The sequence below is a fragment of the Chiloscyllium punctatum genome, chromosome 22 (assembly GCF_047496795.1).
Source record: "Chiloscyllium punctatum isolate Juve2018m chromosome 22, sChiPun1.3, whole genome shotgun sequence".
NCBI lineage: Eukaryota > Metazoa > Chordata > Chondrichthyes > Orectolobiformes > Hemiscylliidae > Chiloscyllium > Chiloscyllium punctatum.
This window is the reverse complement of record NC_092760.1, coordinates 80,208,660-80,226,712: the sequence shown is the minus strand read 5'-3', so window position 1 is coordinate 80,226,712 and position 18,053 is coordinate 80,208,660. Positions and strand designations below refer to the sequence as shown.

General features: G+C 40.2%; 1 protein-coding gene across 1 annotated transcript in view; it reads left to right on the top strand.

Moving 5' to 3' along the window:
- lgr4 (leucine-rich repeat containing G protein-coupled receptor 4) overlaps positions 1-18,053 on the top strand; it is a 132,065-nt gene that overhangs the window by 36,791 nt on the left and 77,221 nt on the right. Inside the window, exon 2 of the mRNA XM_072592700.1 lies at positions 13,244-13,315. Coding sequence (XP_072448801.1) covers positions 13,244-13,315 — 72 coding nt within the window. The remainder of the gene's footprint in view (positions 1-13,243; positions 13,316-18,053) is intronic.

Below are 18,053 nucleotides of genomic sequence, written 5' to 3'. Positions count from 1 at the left end.
CAAGGTACTGTTGCGTCCTATTATAACTGACTTTATCCACTATGTTGTAACAGAAGGGTGAGATCAAATTGAGCAGTTAAAGGAGGCTTCCAATTTTCTCTGGCAGCTTACTACCCTTTGCTTACATGGTCAAATGCCTAGGTGAGATTGCGAAAGCTAACATAATGGTCTCCTTTTGTCCATGCTGTTTCTTGCAGCTGCTGAACAGGGAAGAGAGAGCGTCAATTGTGGATCTCCCAGTTCTGAAATCCCACCAGGATTTGGGATAGACATATTCAGCTAGGAGTCCAGATTAGAGTGGTGCTGGAAAAGCATAGCAGGTCAGGCAGCGTCCGAGGATCAGGAAAATTGATGTATTTTCCTTGGGGTGGGGGAGTCCCGAACTGCAGAGCATAGGTTTAGGGTGAGAAGGGAAAGATATAAAGGAGACCGAAGAGGCAACTTTTTCACACAAAGGGGACGGTACCCCTCATTTGTAAATCTATTTTATTTTTGGGAGAGCATGCTTGCTCATTTGCAATTATGACTTGATATCCCATTGAAAATTAATTTAACAAAATGTAACATTTTCAGTGATTTTTATATTGTGAACAAAATGTTACATTTAGGTGAATCTACTAATTTGTGTTGTTTGCAGCTTAAAAGCCTATAACAGCACATTTTTTTTTAGATTTAGATTACTTAGTGTGGAAACAGGCCCTTCAGCCCAACAAGTCCACACCGACCCACCGAAGCGTACCCACCTAGATCCATACCCCTACGTTTACCCCTGCATCTAACACTACGGGCAATTTAGCATCTTTGGACTGTGGGAAGAAACCGGAGCACCCGGAGGAAACCCACGCAGACACGGGGAGAATGTGCAAACTCCACACAGTCAGTCGCCTGAGGCGGGGATTGAACCCGGGTCTCTGGCGCTGTGAGGCAGCAGTGCTAACCACTGTGCCATGGAGGAGCACTGTGTAACTGACAGCAAATTCTGGATTTCCACATTTAACCTATGTGCGGACTTCGGAAGTTGTTGCCAGCTTTGCATAGTAATAATGGACACTCTGGTACTTTCTAACATCATCAGTTGCAGAAGGGCAATTGTGATATGTGGGTAATTAATTGATTATGTTTGTGCTTGCTGACTGATTTTGTATATGAAGAGTGGAGATTTGGATAAGATCTTCAATGGAAACTGTACCCCAACATGAGTTAACTCCTTGAGTGATGGAAAAACAGGAATGTTTGAACTGGTCAATGCTTCTTCAGCAACACCTTCATTCATACATCAGTTTTATTTGACTCAATGTTGCAGCTGTGATCAAAGATTTTGCCCTGTCATTTTGAAAATGTTTATACCTTTATACAATAGAATTTTAACTTCTGTGCAACTTTGATTTCAGCAATTTCTATTTTTTTATTTCAATGATTTCACTTACGTCAATCAGACATAATATTGTTTGTCATTTAATTCAGTACTATTAAAATATTTAACACTTCATACAATTAGGACAAATGACTTGTTCCTATAAAAGTTTAAATATTATACACTGCTACAGTGAAAGGTTTTGCCTTTAAAAAAATATTGTTCCTGCTCCAGTGGCTCAGTGGTTAGTATGGCTGCCTCACAGCGCCAGGGACTCTGGCTTGATTTCAGCCTCAGCCGACTGTTTGTGTGGAGTTTGCACGTTCTCCCCTTGTCTGCGTGGGTTTCCTCCGGGTGCTTCGGTTTTCTCCCACAATCCAAAGATGTGAGTTGGCCATGCTAAATTGCCTACAGTGTTCAGGGATGTGTAGATTAGGTGCGTAAATTAGGCAGGAATAAATGTAGAGTAGTGGGGAATGGGTTTGGTTTGATACTCTTTGGAGGGTTGGTGTGGACTTGCTGGGCTGAAGTGCCAGCTTCCACACTGTAAGGATTCTATCATTCTATAACTGCACATTTTGTTTAAAAATTAAACTCAAACTTTGTCGACACTTTAATGGGAATGAAATATTTATTAGCATCCACTAATTACATTAAGGCTGTTACTTGGTATATGACAACAGGGTTAGGCCCAAGTTAGAGATGAAAAGACTAGCAATGGCTCTCAGTCCTTTGTGTTGTTGATTCACGAGGTACGTACTTGAGTATTGTGTGAGGAGAAGACCAAAATCAGTTATGATGCCTTCTGGTAGTCAAGAAGATCACCGATATTGTCAGCTTACACAAAGAGTGGCTACTTGGATGTGGTAATAGTATGACTAATATGAACACCTTTGCATGAGTTAATGAATTCATGAGGTGAAAAATTGCAATAGTTTTCACAGGAACATGTTATAACTGTTCCAGTTTGTTTAGTTTAAGCAGTGTTGAGCTGTTAAAAAAATTATTATATAACTCATTCCATTATGCAGTTGACTGTTTTTGAAGTTCAGTCTTCATTTTTAAGCAAATGCAGCAGTTTTACACATTTCAATTTCCCACAAACAACAGCAAGATCACTCTGTTATTGGCACTACTAATTGAGAGGGGATGATGGTTAGGGCTACTTGAAAAGAGTCAAGAGACATTTTAGTCCCACTTTTGACAATGTAATACTGTCAGTACTTCAGTGAAGAACATAATGACTTTTATATTTATTTACCGGAATACAGTACAGAAAAAACATGTATTAATAGCAGGAATATGCCACTTGGCTGCTTAAGCCTTCTCTGTCATTCTGTAAGATCATAGATCGTATTACTACACTTTCCTGCAAATTCCCCAATGACCTTTTACCCCTTTGCTTATCAAAAATCTGTCTATCCCACCTTATAAGTAGTCAAACTCCTTGCTCTCCCCCAGTTTTGAGGAAAAGTTCAAAAGACTCTGAAACCTGAGAAAATATTTCTCTTCAGTTTAGTCTCAAAAATAGATCACCCTTTATTTTTAAACAGTGACCCCATAGTTCTACGTATGTCCCACAGGAGGAAGCATTCTTTCACATCTTATCCATCAAGGTTGGTAAGTAACATGTATGTTTCAATCAAATAACTAGCTCACAATCGCCGAGCTTCTTTGACCTGCTTGATGTTCCTCAAAAGATTGTTATGAAGATGTGGGGTGTTCTGTACCTTTGAGAGTAAAAAGCTGTTAGAGCTACCTGACAGCACAAAGTGTTCTCAATAAGGTAACAATGTAACACTTTGGTCAAAAGCTAAATTAGCAGGTTGCCTAGAAATGACAAAACAGAATTGAATTAAGCCAATCAGTTTAAATTATACCCCGAAAAATACCAAACTCCAATCCGGTTTGGATTTAGTATATTGACAACCTTAAAGGCCTTACGATTATGGGAGGTCTGCCAAAGAGAGTTAGTGTGGAGATCACTCCGGAAACACGGAAGGACATTTGTTAGAGTGCAAGACTTCAATGTGTAATAGGACCTATGCTGTGCAGTTAAAGATTCTTCATAAAGCTCATCTGATTAGCTTGCAAAATTTAAGCAGGGTATGTCTTCCCCGTGCCCCAAATGTAAAATAAATACAGGTATCCTCACTCGTTTGTTTGTGGTCCTGCCACAGGCTCTGTACATATTGGAGTGCTGTAGCAGGAGTAATAGAGAAGGTCTTGGGGACCGAAGTCAAGATGGACCCCCTTTTTCTTCTGAGTTTGCCAAGTTTATCTCCCTTAAATGTACGTGGGAGAAAGCTTTTTAGCATCCTCACTTTTCGTGCGAAGAAGAACATTCTGATGTGCTGGGTGTCTGAGAACCCCATGGGGTCTGTGGGGTGGCATAAGTTAGTTATGGAACGCATTCCTTTGGACTTTATTACAAATATGGTGCGCCTGGAAATGGACAGTTTTTATAAGACATGGCAGCTCTTCTTGAATTATTTAGAAGCAGATCTGTCTGCCATTTTAATTAGGGCTTTTGTTTAGCTGTTTAGCCTAATGTCCTGAGAAGAAGAATTTTGAGCAAACATAGGTTTAATAATTGATGCCGTCGAAGGTTGAGAGCTGAAGTCTTGTTACACTAAGCAGCATTATTTATTTACTTATTTATTGATGTGTAATGAGCGTAGTTGTGAGTTTTGTAGAGTAGTGTAGTAGTTTTATTATTTATTGTTTGTTATATTTTCATATTTTTGTAATTTTATAACTTTGAAAAGAAAACATTTTTCAATAAAAATATTTTTTAAAAATGCCAATCACACAATCCAATAAGACCAGGGAAAATTGAACAGCTGAGAGGAGAACTGCCAAGCTACCAGCATGTAAAAAGACTGCCTGAACAATAGCTCTCTTAAAAGTACCTGTACAAATTAGTAACCTGTGAAGCAGAATCCCCAAGAAGGAAAGAAGACCAAAATACAGAGGAGAAACTAAAGCTGCCTGGTTTTGAGATAAGTGTTGTTTTATAAATCTTAATTGGGAGTTTTATCAGGCTAGTATTATAGAAGGGAAGGTAAAAGATAGGTTGGAGGAAGGAGTTGTAAATTGTTATTAGTTAATTATTCTCTGTTATACTTTAAGAAATGAAGTTGTTAATTTTTACTTTAATTAGTTTTTGGCCTGTTGAATTTTCACAGATTACTGCACAGGATAAATCTTTTCTGTGTTGCTGGTTTTAAATTAAGCAGCAGAGTTTACCCCATGTTGTAACAATTGTCCACCCAATATAGATATTAGTCTGATAGATCTTCTCTAAACTGCTTCAAACACATTTACAGAACAACCTCGATTATCCAGAAGATGCGGGTGAGGAGTATTTTGTTGGGACAACTGTTCGGATAATGGATGATGTTTTTACGGGACCTTGAGATCTTGTTTGGATAACCAAAGTTATTCTGTATATCCTTTGTTTTGCACAGAGACCACCTTGTACAGCAAAACATAACCTCCCTGCATTTATATTTAGTTCCCCTAACAATAACATTCTATTAACTTGTCTCTTTATTTCCTGTACCGGCGTACTAACCATCTATAATTCATATACTAGGACACCCAGATCACTCAACTATTTCTCACTATTTAAATAATGTTTTTCTACTATCCCTACCCAAATGAAAAATTACACATCACATGTCGTACTCCATTTGTCAGACCGTTTCCCCCTCACTTAACCTATCTATATCCCCTTAGAGTCTCCTTGTGTATTCTTCACAACTTCTTGACATAAGCAAAGTTTAGGTCGGAAAGTATCAAGCATACCTTTATCCAAAGTGTGGGGAAAGAGGGAGAGGTGAATTGAATTATTTGACTGTTCTCTCCACTAGCTTGTAATAGGAAGTGTGCGCATATGGGAGGGGAAGCAATTTAAATAATTCATAATTCTAAGAAAGATACTTGCCTTAACTTTCAGGACTCTAACTTATTTGAATTAATATGCAATGAGATCTTGCAGTTATCTGGTCTGTTGTGACCGACCCCTTCTCATTGATCAAAACAAATTTAATGCCATAAAATAGAACATATTACTCAGATAATGTAAAGTACAAGAATGTAAATAGCCCTTGAAGGTCCAGAGAAGATATAGAAGGTGGCAAATGTTATGAATATGTAAATAATTGCAGTTTTCATAAAGAAAATCTGAGGTTGCACGTATGCAATAAGAAAGTGAGGAGTAACCTTTTTTGTGTGGAGAAATGTTCCTAAACTCTTGAAACTTGATGGTGTCATTAGTTTTATTCTATATCTTCAGTTATAGTAAACCTTTAATAAAATCTTGTGAACTTCTTGTTTACCTGATGACTGAATTAATCCTCATTTTCTGAGGGATAGTGATCTCATGTCACTCTGCCTCTTCATTATTATCAAGGGAGAGAGAGCTCTGTATTTCTGATAGGGGACTCCGATCAGGGCTTCTTTAGATATGTGGAACTATACTTCTGTTGAGAACAGTTTTGATGTCCATAGGAAGATGAACTAAGCCACCTTGTCATAGCAATCAGCTGCTGTACTCTAAACTTTAGAAGGTCCAGAATCTCAGACAGCCACTTTGACAACTGCTGTTAATCATGAAGTGTATAAGTCTTAGGTTAGGAAGCCAGGTGCTTGTGGGTAAATTGCTAGGTGGGGTAGGCTGCCAAGTAGGTAGGAATATGATGCCAGGGGTGGTAGGACTTTGAGTGCTGGGCAGAGGGGTAACAATACAAGAAGGCCAGGTGAGTGATGCAGTGATTAAGGTAGGGGTAGGTGGGTGGGAGGTTGGGTTCACAACGGGGAGTAGAACATAGGTATTGGGTCCTGTGGGGTAAGTACTCAGGCAAAGGTATAATGTTGATGTGAAGCCAGTATGGAATAATTACTTGGGATTTAGTCTAATTATTTAGCAATCTACCTTTTCCTGAATCCCCTCAATTCTCCAATCTCAATAGATACTTCGGAGGGTTCCAAACGTAGTGGGATTCTCGAGTGGAATCTTCAATTTCCTGGAAAATTCTCTTGAAGTCTGCAATGATGGGGATTTTGCAGGTCCCCAATGTGAAACACTCATCTATGCTGCAATAACTGTCTGGTCAGCTATCTGAAAATGTGCCATTGCTTTCATTATAAATGATTTATCTTGTTCCTGTTATTTCCTGTTGAATTGGTCTCTTCACTATCTTTAATTTCTGTTCATCTTTATGAACAGAATCCTCTTTTGAATACTTTATTTTCAAAGGTGTAGCATGAAGATCTTCAAAATTTAGTTGTCTGAGACAGCCTGTTACTGTGATGTAAATACTTCGTAACTAATTGAAAAATTCATGGCTAAAAAAATTAATCTGGCTTTGTAAACTAACTTAATATTATATTTGTTATGACATGCTGAAGGTAATTTTGCTATTTATTTGAAAAAAAAATGCAGTGTCCCATAACATATTGAAACATACCTAATTTCTTAGCTGAATTCTTAAGATTTTTGAAAATTTGCTTTGCAGAATTCTATTTTGTGGGAAATGACTTTCACAGTACAAGAATTTTCATGTTTTTGAACCAACAAAGTTGAATTTAAAGTAAAACCATTTTTTAGAAAAAGCCTTCATAGGATGTTCAGTAATTACACTTTGTGCCTTACTTAAAGTGTTTGACTTGGGAATCCAATCTGAAAGTACAGCCACAACAGTTTTACATCAAAGCAAATGTATACAATCTTGTTTCCAGCCCAAAAATGTGTTTTTCCAAGAAAAGTTTGGAATGGACCCTACCTTGGGTTATTGAAGTTCTAATAATGTGCTGATGTCTTCGACTGAAGACTGATGCAAAGTGCCTATTAAAACTCTGCCATTTCTTTTGTTCCACACTACTCCAGCCTCATTTTCCAGTCCTTCAATGACCACTCTTACACCTCTTACCTTTTAGATATCTTGCCCTTGCCATATTCTTTAATATCACTAGCTAACTTACTCTCAGATTTCACCTTCTCCCCCTTTTGCTTGTTCAGTTATCCTCTGATTTTTAAAGGCTTCCCAATCTCATGGCTTCCCACTGATCTTCACCTCATTGTATGTTTTCCTTTTTGCTTTTATGCTGTTCCTGACTTCCTGTGTCAGCCACGGTTGCTTCATCCCCCCCTTAGTATGTTTCTTCTTCCTTGTGTTGAAATGTTGCTGCTAAATTATTCTCAGAAGCACCGGCCATTGCTGGTCCACCGTCTTCCCTGCTAGCCTTCTCTCCCAGTCAACTCTGGCCAGCTCCCCTCTCATATTGGGGTAGTTAATCTTTACTCAATTGTAAAGTCATAGGGTCATCGAGATGTACAGCACTGGAACAGACCCTTTGATTCATACTGACCAGATAGCTGAAATTAACCTAGTCCCATTTCCCAGCATTTGGTCCATTTCCCTCTAAACCCATCCTATTCATGTACCCATCCAGATGCATTTTAAATGTTGTAATTGTACCAGCGTTCATCACCTTGTCTGGCAGCTCATGCCATACACTCACCACCTTTTGCATGAAAAGGTTGCCCATCAGCTCCCTTTTAAATCTTTCCCCTGTCATCTTAAACCTATGCCTGCTAGTTTTGAACTCCTCTATCCTTTGGAAAATACCTTGGCTATTCACTCTATCCATGCCGTGCATAGAGTCATAGACAGGTATAGTACGGAAAGAGACCCTTTGGTTCATCTCGCCCATGCTGACCAGATATCCTAAATTAATCTAGTCACATTGCCAGCACTTGGCCCATAACCCTCTAAACTCTTCCTATTCATGTACCTATCCAGATACCTTTTAAATAAGGCTTCCCAACTGCCTTTGGCAGCCTATTTCATACATACACCATCCTTTGCATGAAAAACTTACCCCTTAGGTCCCTTTTAAACTTTCCTCTCGCCCTAACTCTTATGCCCGAAATGTCGATTCTCCTTCTCCTTGGATGCTGCCTGACCTGCTGCGCTTTTCCAGCAACACATTTTTAAGCTCTAATCTCCAGCATCTGCAGTCCTCACTTTCTCCTTTTTACTCCATCCCAGGGAAAATATCTTGTCTATTTACCCTATCCAAACCCCTCATGATTTTATAAACCTCTATAAGGTCACCCCTCAGCCTCCAACACTACAGGGAAAATGGCCCCAGCCTATTTAGCCTCTCGCAGTAGCTCAATTCCTCCAACCCTGGCAATATTCTTGTATATCTTTTTTTTTGAACCCTTTCAAGTATGACACCATCTTTCCAATAGGAGGGAGATCAGAATTGTACACAATATTCCAAAAGTTATAGAGTCATAGAGATGTACAGCATGGAAACAGACCCTTCGGTCCAACCGTCCATGTTGACCAGATATCCCAACCCAATCTAGTCCCAACTGCCAGCACCCGGCCCATATCTCTCCAAACCCTTCCTATTCATATACCCATCTAAATGCCTTTTAAATGTTGCAATTATACCAGCCTCCACCACTTCCTCTGTTAGCTCATTCCATACACGTACCACCCTCTGTGTGAAAAAGTTGCCCCTTAGGTCTCTTTTATATCTTTCCCCTCTCACCCAGCGGCCTAACCAATGTCCTGTTCAGCCCCATCATGACCTCCTCCTAATTCCTATATTCAATGTTCTGACCAATAAAGGCCTTCTAATGCCTACTTCGCTATCTTTTCTACCTGAGACTCTACTTTCAAGGAACCATGAACTTGTACTCCAAGGTCTCTTTATTCAGCAACACTCCCCGGGACCTTACCATTAAATGTATAAGTCCTGCCCTGATTTGCCTTTCCAAAATTCAGCGCCTCACATTTATCCAAATTAAACTGCATCTGCCATTTCTTGGCTCATCTGATCAAGATCCCATTATAATCTGAGGTAACCTTCTTCGCTGTCCACTACACCTCCAATTTTGGTGTCATCTGCAAACTTACTAACCATACATCCTACGTTCACATCAGAATCATTTATATACATGACGAAAAGAAGTGGACCTAGCATCGTTCTTGTGGAATATCATTGGTCACAGGCTTCCAGCCTGACCAGGAACCCTCCACCACCACCCTCTATTCAATTAGATTCTCTACGGTGTAGAAACAGGCCATTTGGCCCAACAAGTCCACACCGACCCTCTGGATAGTAGCCCACCCAGTCCCATTTCCCAACATTTTACCCCTATTTAATGCACTTAATACAATTTAGTATGTCCACTCCACCTAACCTGCACTTTTTGGACTGAGAGGGAATCTGAGCACCTGGAGAAAATCCACGCAGAAACCGGGAGAATGCGGAAACTCCACACAGGTCGTTGCCTGAGGCTGGAATCGAACTCTGGTCCCAAGTGCTGTGCGGAGGCAGTGCTAATCACTGAGCTGCCGTGCCATTCGATGAGTCAGCGTGTCTGTCTCTACCTTCTAGGCAGTTCTACAACCAAATGGCTAGTTCTCCTTGTATTTCATGTGATCTAACCTTGCTAACCAATATCCCATGAAGAACCTTGTAAAATGCCTTACTGAAGTCTGTGTAGACCACATCCACCACTCTACCCGCATCAATCCTCTTTATTGCTTCTTCAAAAAACTCAGTCATGTTAGTGAGACATGATTTCCCATGCACAAAGCCATCTTGACTATCCTTTATCAGTCCTTGCCTACCCAGATACATGTCAATCCTGTCCTTCAGGATTCCCTCCCACCACCAATGTCAGGCTCATTGGTCTGTAATTTCCAGCCATTTCCTAAATAGTGGCACCACGTTAGCCAACCTTCAGTCTTCCGGCACCTCATCTGTGATTATGGCTAATCTAAATAACTCAGCAAGGGGCCCAGCGAATCACTTCCCTAGTTTCCCATTGAGGTTTAGGGGAAACCTGATCAGGTGCTGGGATGTATCCACCTTAATGCTTTTCAGGATATCCACCTCCTCTGTAATATGGACATTTTTCAAGGTGTCACCATCTATTTCCCCACATTCTGTATCTTCCACGTCCTTTTCCACAGTCAACATTGATGTAAAATAATCATTTAGTATCGACCTTTATCTCCTGTGGCTCATCACACATTGATTTTAAAAATCTCTCAGTTCATCCCTGAGCCTCTGATGCTCCAGGGAAAATAGCCCCAGCCTATGCACCCTCTCCCTATAGCTCAAACTCTCTAACCTTGGCAACATCCTTGTAAATTTTTTCTGCACCTTTTCAAATTTCACAATATATTTCTATAGCAGGGAGGCCAGAACTGAATGGTTAGGCCACTTTTCGTACAGCTGCCATATGACCTCCCAACTCCTACACTCAAAGCATTGACCTATAAAGGCAAGCATACCAAACACCACCTTCACTACCCTGTCTAGCTGAGACTCCACCTTCAATGAACTGTGAACCTGCACTCCAATTCCTTTGTTTGGCAACATTCCTGGGACCTACCATTAAGCATATAATGCCCTGAACTGCCTTTCCAAAATGCAGCACCTCGCATTTATCTAAATTAAACTCCATCTGCCACTCCGTGACCTATTTGCTCATCTGATCAAGGTCCTCTTGTACTCTGAGGTAACCTTCGTGGTTGTTCACTACACCTCCCACTTTCGTGTTACCTGCAACGTACTAAGTGCACCTCCTATTTTCACATCCAAATCATGTATATAAATGATAAAAAGCAGTGGACCCAGCACTGAATCTTGTGGCATGCTGCTGGTCACAGCCCTCTGATCCAAAAAGCAACCCTTTACCACCACCCTCTTGTCTTCTATCTTCGAGCCAATTTTGTATCCAAATATCTAGTTCCTTCTGTATTCCATATGATTCTACCTTGCTAACCAGTTTACCATGAGGAAACTCATCAACTGCCTTGCTGAAATCTACATAGACAAAGTTAATCGCTCTGTCTTCATCAATCTTCATTGTCACTTTAAAAAAAACTCCATCGCGTTAGTGAGACATGATTTCCCACACAAAAAGCCATGCTGACTGTGCCTAATCAGACCTTTCCTTTCCAAATCAGATCTTTCCTTATCCTGTCCTTCTGAATCCCTCCACCAACTTATATACTGATGAGCCTGACGCCATGATAGATAAATCCCTGGCTTTTCCTTACCACCTTTTCTTAATTAATGGCACCACATTTGGCCACCCTCCAGTCTTCTGGCACCTCACGTGTGGCAATGGATGATACAAATTTCTCAGCAAGTGGCCCAGCAATCATTTCCCTAGCTCACGTAAAATTCTGGGGTACACCTGATCAGATCCCGGGGATTTATTCATCTTCTTGCATTTTAACACATGTAGCACCACCACCACTGTAATAGGAACATTTTTCAACATTTAGCTTCCACGACTTCTCCACTATAAACACTGATGCACAATACCTGTTTAGTATATCACTCATCTGCTGCAGTTGCACACACAGGCAGCCTTGTTGATCTCTCCCTAGTTACTTTTGTCCTTGATGTGTTTGTCCTTAACCCTATTTGCCAAAGCTATCTCATGTCCCCTTCTGATTTCCCTCTTAAGTATACTCCACTGCTTTTGTACTCTTCTAGGGCTTTACTTAATCCCAGCTGTCTACACCTAACATGTCGCCTTCTTTATCTTGACCAGTGCCTAAATTTCTCTAGTCATCCAGCATTTCCTACACCTACCCGCCTTTCCCTTAACACTAACACAAACATACTGTCTCTGGACTCTCATTATCTCCTTTTTGAAGGCCTCTCACTTTCCAGCCATCTCTTTTACCTGTGAATAGTCACCCGCAATCAACTTTGAAAATCCTTGCCTAATACTGTCAAAGTTTTCCTCCAGTTTAAACTTTAACTTTTAGATCAGGTCTATCCTTTTCCGTAACTAGTTTAAAACTATCAGAGTTATGATCCTAGAGCACCAGCACTGACATTTCAGTCACTTGCTCCTCCTTATTTCTCAAGAGAAAGCCAAGTTTTGCTCTTTCTGTAATATTGTAATGCTGTTACATCTCATTTCAGCCTATCAAACTGCAGGGTGAATTCTATCATATTGTGGTCACTGCCCCCCAGGTGCTGTTTCACCTTGAGCTTTCTAGCAGGTCTGCTTCAAATCCAGAATTGCCTGTTCCCCAGTGAGTTTCTAGCACAAGCTGCTCCAAAAACCCATCTTGTGGACATTCCCTTTTCTGAGATCTGCTACCAACTTGATTTTCCCAGTCTATCTGTATATTGAATTCCCCCATGATTATTGTAATAGTGCTTTTCTTGCACGCCTTTTCAATGTCCTGATTTATTTTCTTCCCAACATCCTAACCACTCCTAGGAGACCTGTACACAACCCTCATAAGGGGATTATTTGTCCTTTACAATTCCTCAATCCTACCCACACAGATTCTAACCTTCAGGCTCTATATCACTTGCTATTGAGTTAATTTTATTTCTTGCGTTGACTGTTACTAACAAGGCAAGCCTCCGGCCCTGATCCCCTTGCAACCACATCGCTGTAGTAACCACAACGTCATACCTATCAATTTGAATGTGTGTTGCAAGCTGATTTATCTTGTTTCCTATGCTGTGTGCATTTAAGTACAACACTCTTCGACCTGCGCTGACTGTCACTCCCTACTTTTCGTTGTTGTCCCTGTATCTGCTGTGCCTGAAGGTACATTACTGACCGTTTCCATGCCCAGTTGCTTGTTTTAGAAAGTTTAATAACCTATGCTGAGCCCCCCCATCCCAGATCTTTTCCCATCACTTTCCATGCAAAATGTGGTATGACGTACCTGCTAACCTCAGCAAAGAATCATAACCTTCAAAAGCAAGAATCATATTAAAATAAATATTGAATGAAAATAAATCAGTTTGTTAAAAATGTACAGTTTTGTTGACATGTACTTATAACGTCTTATGAACTTTTCTCCCCAGGGACACCAGCATGAATAACATTACTGAGCTGCAACCTGATTCCTTCAAAAATCTCCCATACCTTGAGGAACTGTAAGTATATTGAAGAATATGTATCTTATAAGATTATATGCCCAATCAAATATGAGTCATAGAGATATACAGCATGGATACAGACCCTTCGGTCCAACTTGTCCATGCCAACCAGATATCCTAGCCTAATCTAGTTCCATTTGCCAGCACTTGGCCCATATCCCTATTCGGAATCCTTCCTATTCGTAAACCCATTCAGATGCCTTTTAAATGCTGCAATTTTAGCAGAATGTGGCTTTGCGACTGAACAATTACAAATTTGCTTCTCAACTCCATAGTAATCATAATGCATATTGCAAGAACCTATGGAATTGCCAACGTTAGTTGTACCATTTTAAAGTAAGAGACAAGAGCTTTAATTGCCTACTGAAGTTCTCTGAGATAATGCAAGGGTAAATGTTCCAAAGAAGGATTTTTTAAAAATATGTCTAGGCATATTTGATATTGAGATGTGTGGAATTTTTTTTTCACATTTACACACACCCTTTGTTTTGAAAATCACGTTTACACAACTGGAATTTATGTATTCAATATATGCAGCATCACCATCTATCTTCAGCGATTACGTAAACCAAGTAAATTGTGACCAAGTTTATAATTAAGTATCCTTCACTTCCAGTTTGAAATTACAAAAATAGCTCTTGCTGCACTTCTAGTCCACTTTTAAATCTCCTCATTCCAAACACCTTTCCCGGTTTCTCATATAACAATGACAAAAAATTGTTAATCGGACTTGGTTGCGTTTTTCAAGCTGAAAGCCCAGCTCACTTCATTAAATAAACATTATGTGTGTAAGCAAGCTCTGTGCAGTGAGCTGGTCATTTAAGACCCAAATGTGTTTTTTTGCCAACATTTTGAAACTGTTATTATTATGTATGTAAAGTATGCCTGATTTCTCAGGCGGCTGCTACAGCATGTCAAAGACATTACTGAAATATTAAAATGGAGTTAAATTGATAGCTGTTATGAACACTTTCTTGCTTTTCTTTGGGTCCTACTGTTTCTTTACTCTCTAGTGAAAAATTGGCACAGAGTCACAATGACTGAGAATTCATTATACAATAAACGGTCGACTGCTTCATACTTGGAGTTTGCTCCCACGACGTCTGCTTGGCAAGCATTTTTCTCTGTGACATTGGCTCACAGATTGAATGGTGCCCCAGATCTCGATTTTTGTATAGCAACGTAGTTAATCACTAGTAGAAACTGAATGTATTAACATTTAAAAGCTGTATTTATTTTACTAACTTAAAGCACAATATGTTTAATTTAGTTTTGGGTGCTTTTATAGGAGCATAGAATCCCTATGGTGTGGCAGCAGGCCATTCAGCTGATCAAGTCCATATCAATCCTCCATAGAGCATACCACCCAGATTCCCCCCAACCCTATCCCTTCACCTCTGCATTTCCCATGGTTAAGCCACCTAGCCTGCGCATGAATGGACACTATAGGAGATTTAGCATTGCCAGTCTTCCTAACTTGCGCATCTACGGGACTGTGGGAAGAAACTAGAATGCCGGGGGAAACCCACACAGACACGGGGAGAATGTGCAAACTCCACACACACAGTTGACTGAGGGTGGAATTGAACCTGGGTCGCTGGTGCTGTGAGGCAGCAGTGCTAACACTGAATCGTATATTTCCGAGCCTTTTTTTATTATTGTAAGTTTGTTTTTGCCTTAGGTGGTACGCAATTACAGTCAATGGTTTCAGTGCTGGCCTCCTAGTTGGCCAAAACTGCTGTTTTGGTGTTAGTACAGTGTACTAGTGAATAGCAATGTGACATTGATGCAGCAATTGTGGGCACATGGGAATTGATGGATTGAATGTGAGGCTGTCCAGAAGGAATGTAAGTACAACATTGTTAACTGGCTGTAGCATTATCTCAGTTGGTTAAAAAAAACCTTTGACAAAAATGGTAGATTTTTAAAAACTTTCCTGATGAAGGGCTCCTGTCCGAAACATTGATTTTCCTGCTCCTCGGATGCTGCCTGACCTGCTGTGCTTTTCCAGCACCACTCTAATCTTAATTCCAAACTTAGAGCCTAGGCAAAGGAAGGTGTGACCAACAATAGCAGAATTAATGAAAACATCTTGAGGCTGGGGAATAGAGTCAAAGAAGTCTTTGAAAAACCAGAATGAGAATTTTAAAATTCCTTTGCTTAAGTTGGAGCCATTTAGGCCAGCAAGCATGGAAACATAGGGGGTTAGGAATTACTTAAGTAAATTCACAGCAGCAGAGATTTGGATGACCTAAGGTTTATGGAGATTAGAATATGGGCGACAACCTGATAATATATTGGAATTTTCTAGGAGAAAATGAGGACTGCAGATGCTGGATATCAGAGCTGAAAATGTGTTGCTGGAAAAGCGCAGCAGGTCAGGCAGCATCCAAGGAGCAGGAGAATCGATGTTTCGGGCATGAGCTAGTTTCTTCCTTTCCTGAAGAAGGGCTCATGCCCAAAACGTCGATTCTTCTGCTCCTTGGATGCTACCTAACCTGCTGTGCTTTTCCAGCAACACATTTTCAGCAATATATTGGAATTCTCAAGTTTACGAGTAATAGCAACATGGGAGTTTCAGCAACAAATGAACTAAGGCTGGTTGAGGTTTGGCCATGTTATCATGGTGAAAATAATAGGTGGTCTTGGTGGCATGAATATGTGGTTGATCAGCTCAGGGTCAAATAAGACAAAATTTGTGATTTGTCTGGTTAATCTTGGACTGTTGACAGTAAACTAATTTTTGGAATGGGACTGAACAATAACTTCAGGATGTGAGAATAAGACAGGATGAAAGTGACTGTTTGCTTGCCCCACTTGGAAGACAAAACTTGCTTCAAACTTCTATCTTCTACTCATAAATAATAATCAGGAGTGAGCAGGAGCCTTGGCTAATATTTTTCCCCATCACATTTTTCTTCCTCCCACATAGTTAAAGTTATGAGGTCAATTTTAAGCCTGTATTAACTTCTCAGGCTGGAAATAGGGAACTCCACTGAGAATGTGTATAGGGTATAAGCAGGCATGGAAAGAGTTAAGTTCTGAGTTTTGAGAAACAAGAGGTTCAGCTGAGCATGACTCAGATCAGATAACAACGTACAGTTAACAATGGGATGCTGGAGGTAAGGTTAACAAAGTGAAAAGTATTCATTATGTGAAGTCACTTATTCATTGCGTAACAGCAGATGGCTTAATCTTTACTATTGACACTCGCTGATTGTAATGGTCATCCAATCAATATGTATGTTACCTTGTCTGGATGCTCCTCCTGTAAAATTACTATATAGTGATTGAGAAACTGCTGTTCCAGAGAAGGCCGTGAACTCTTGTCTCTGTGCACATGGGCGATTGTTGTCTCTGCTTCCAGGGCCCAGAGTAAAGATGGAGGTAAAATTATAATGTGTCTGAGTGTTTTGCTTTGACTTGGGTGGGGGGAGGGGAGGGGAGGGGAGGGGGGGTGTAGAGGTGGTAGGTGGTAGGAAACGGGACAATACCACTACAAATCTAAGTGTTAGCATTGGGACCCTTGCTTTTCCTGATATACGCCCATAATCTAGGTTTTCGTGTGCAATTTCAATATGATGCAAAACTTGGAAGCATTGTAGACTGTGAGGGGGACAGTTTAGAACTTCAGAAAGATCATTGACAAGTTGGCAAATTGGGTGAATTGGTGGCAGCTGAAGTTCAATGCAGAGAATTGTGACATAATTCATTGTAGTGCAAAGAACATGGAAAAATGTATAAAGTTAAAGAGTACTATTTAAAATGTAAGAATGAGTAGGGATACCTGAGTGTTTATCTATATAGTCATTAAAGTACCTGCACATTTTTTCCTGGCTTTGTTAATAAGGGTATAGATTAGAAGAACAGGGTCATTATGACACTTGTATAAGATGCTGTTTAGCTGTCAGCTGGAGAACTGGATACAGTTCTGCTCACCTCACTACAGGAAGGATGTAAATGCACTGGGAGAGAATTTAGAAGAGCTTTATGAGAATGGGTCTAGGGATGAGTCACTTCAGTTAAGAGAAAAGATTGGAGAAGTTGACTAGCTGGAGATTTGGTAGTTTTTAAAATAGTGAGAGGTGTGAACGATGTAGATATGCAGGAATTGTTCCCACTTAGGAAAAGATGAAGAACCAGAGGGTACAGTTTAAAAATGTTTTTCAAAAGAAATAAATTTGAGGGCAGAAAATTCTTTTTGGTATAGTGAGTAGTTAGGGTCTGGAATGCACTACCTGGAAGTGTGGTGGAGACAGCTTCCATTAAAGCATTTGAGAGGATATTTGATTGTTTCTGTTTTTAAACATGTGTAGGGCTATGGGGAAATATAAGAAAATTTAGCAGAGTGAAAGTGCTTCAGAAGCTGTAGGCCACAATGCATAAACTGTAAGAAATCACTGTGACAGTTGGGGGCATTTTAATCACAAAACTTGGATGACTTTTGGTCAAATTGTATTTTAAGATGTTAAAATCTGAAGCCCAAGTCCCGTCTCTTGCATCTAGTTTTAAAAGAACCTGGGCAGTGACAGAGGTCTAGCATGCAACCACCCTGCTGACCAGAAGGTTGTCCTCTCAAGCCTGCTCCATTAGTCAATTAGATTCAGGCTGTCTTTCTACCTCAACACCGCTTCCCATGCTACTCCATATCTGTTTATCACCACCATTTAGATGATCAGTGTGTCTTGAATAAACTAGATAGCCAGCCTCCATACCCCTCGGGGTAGAGATTTCC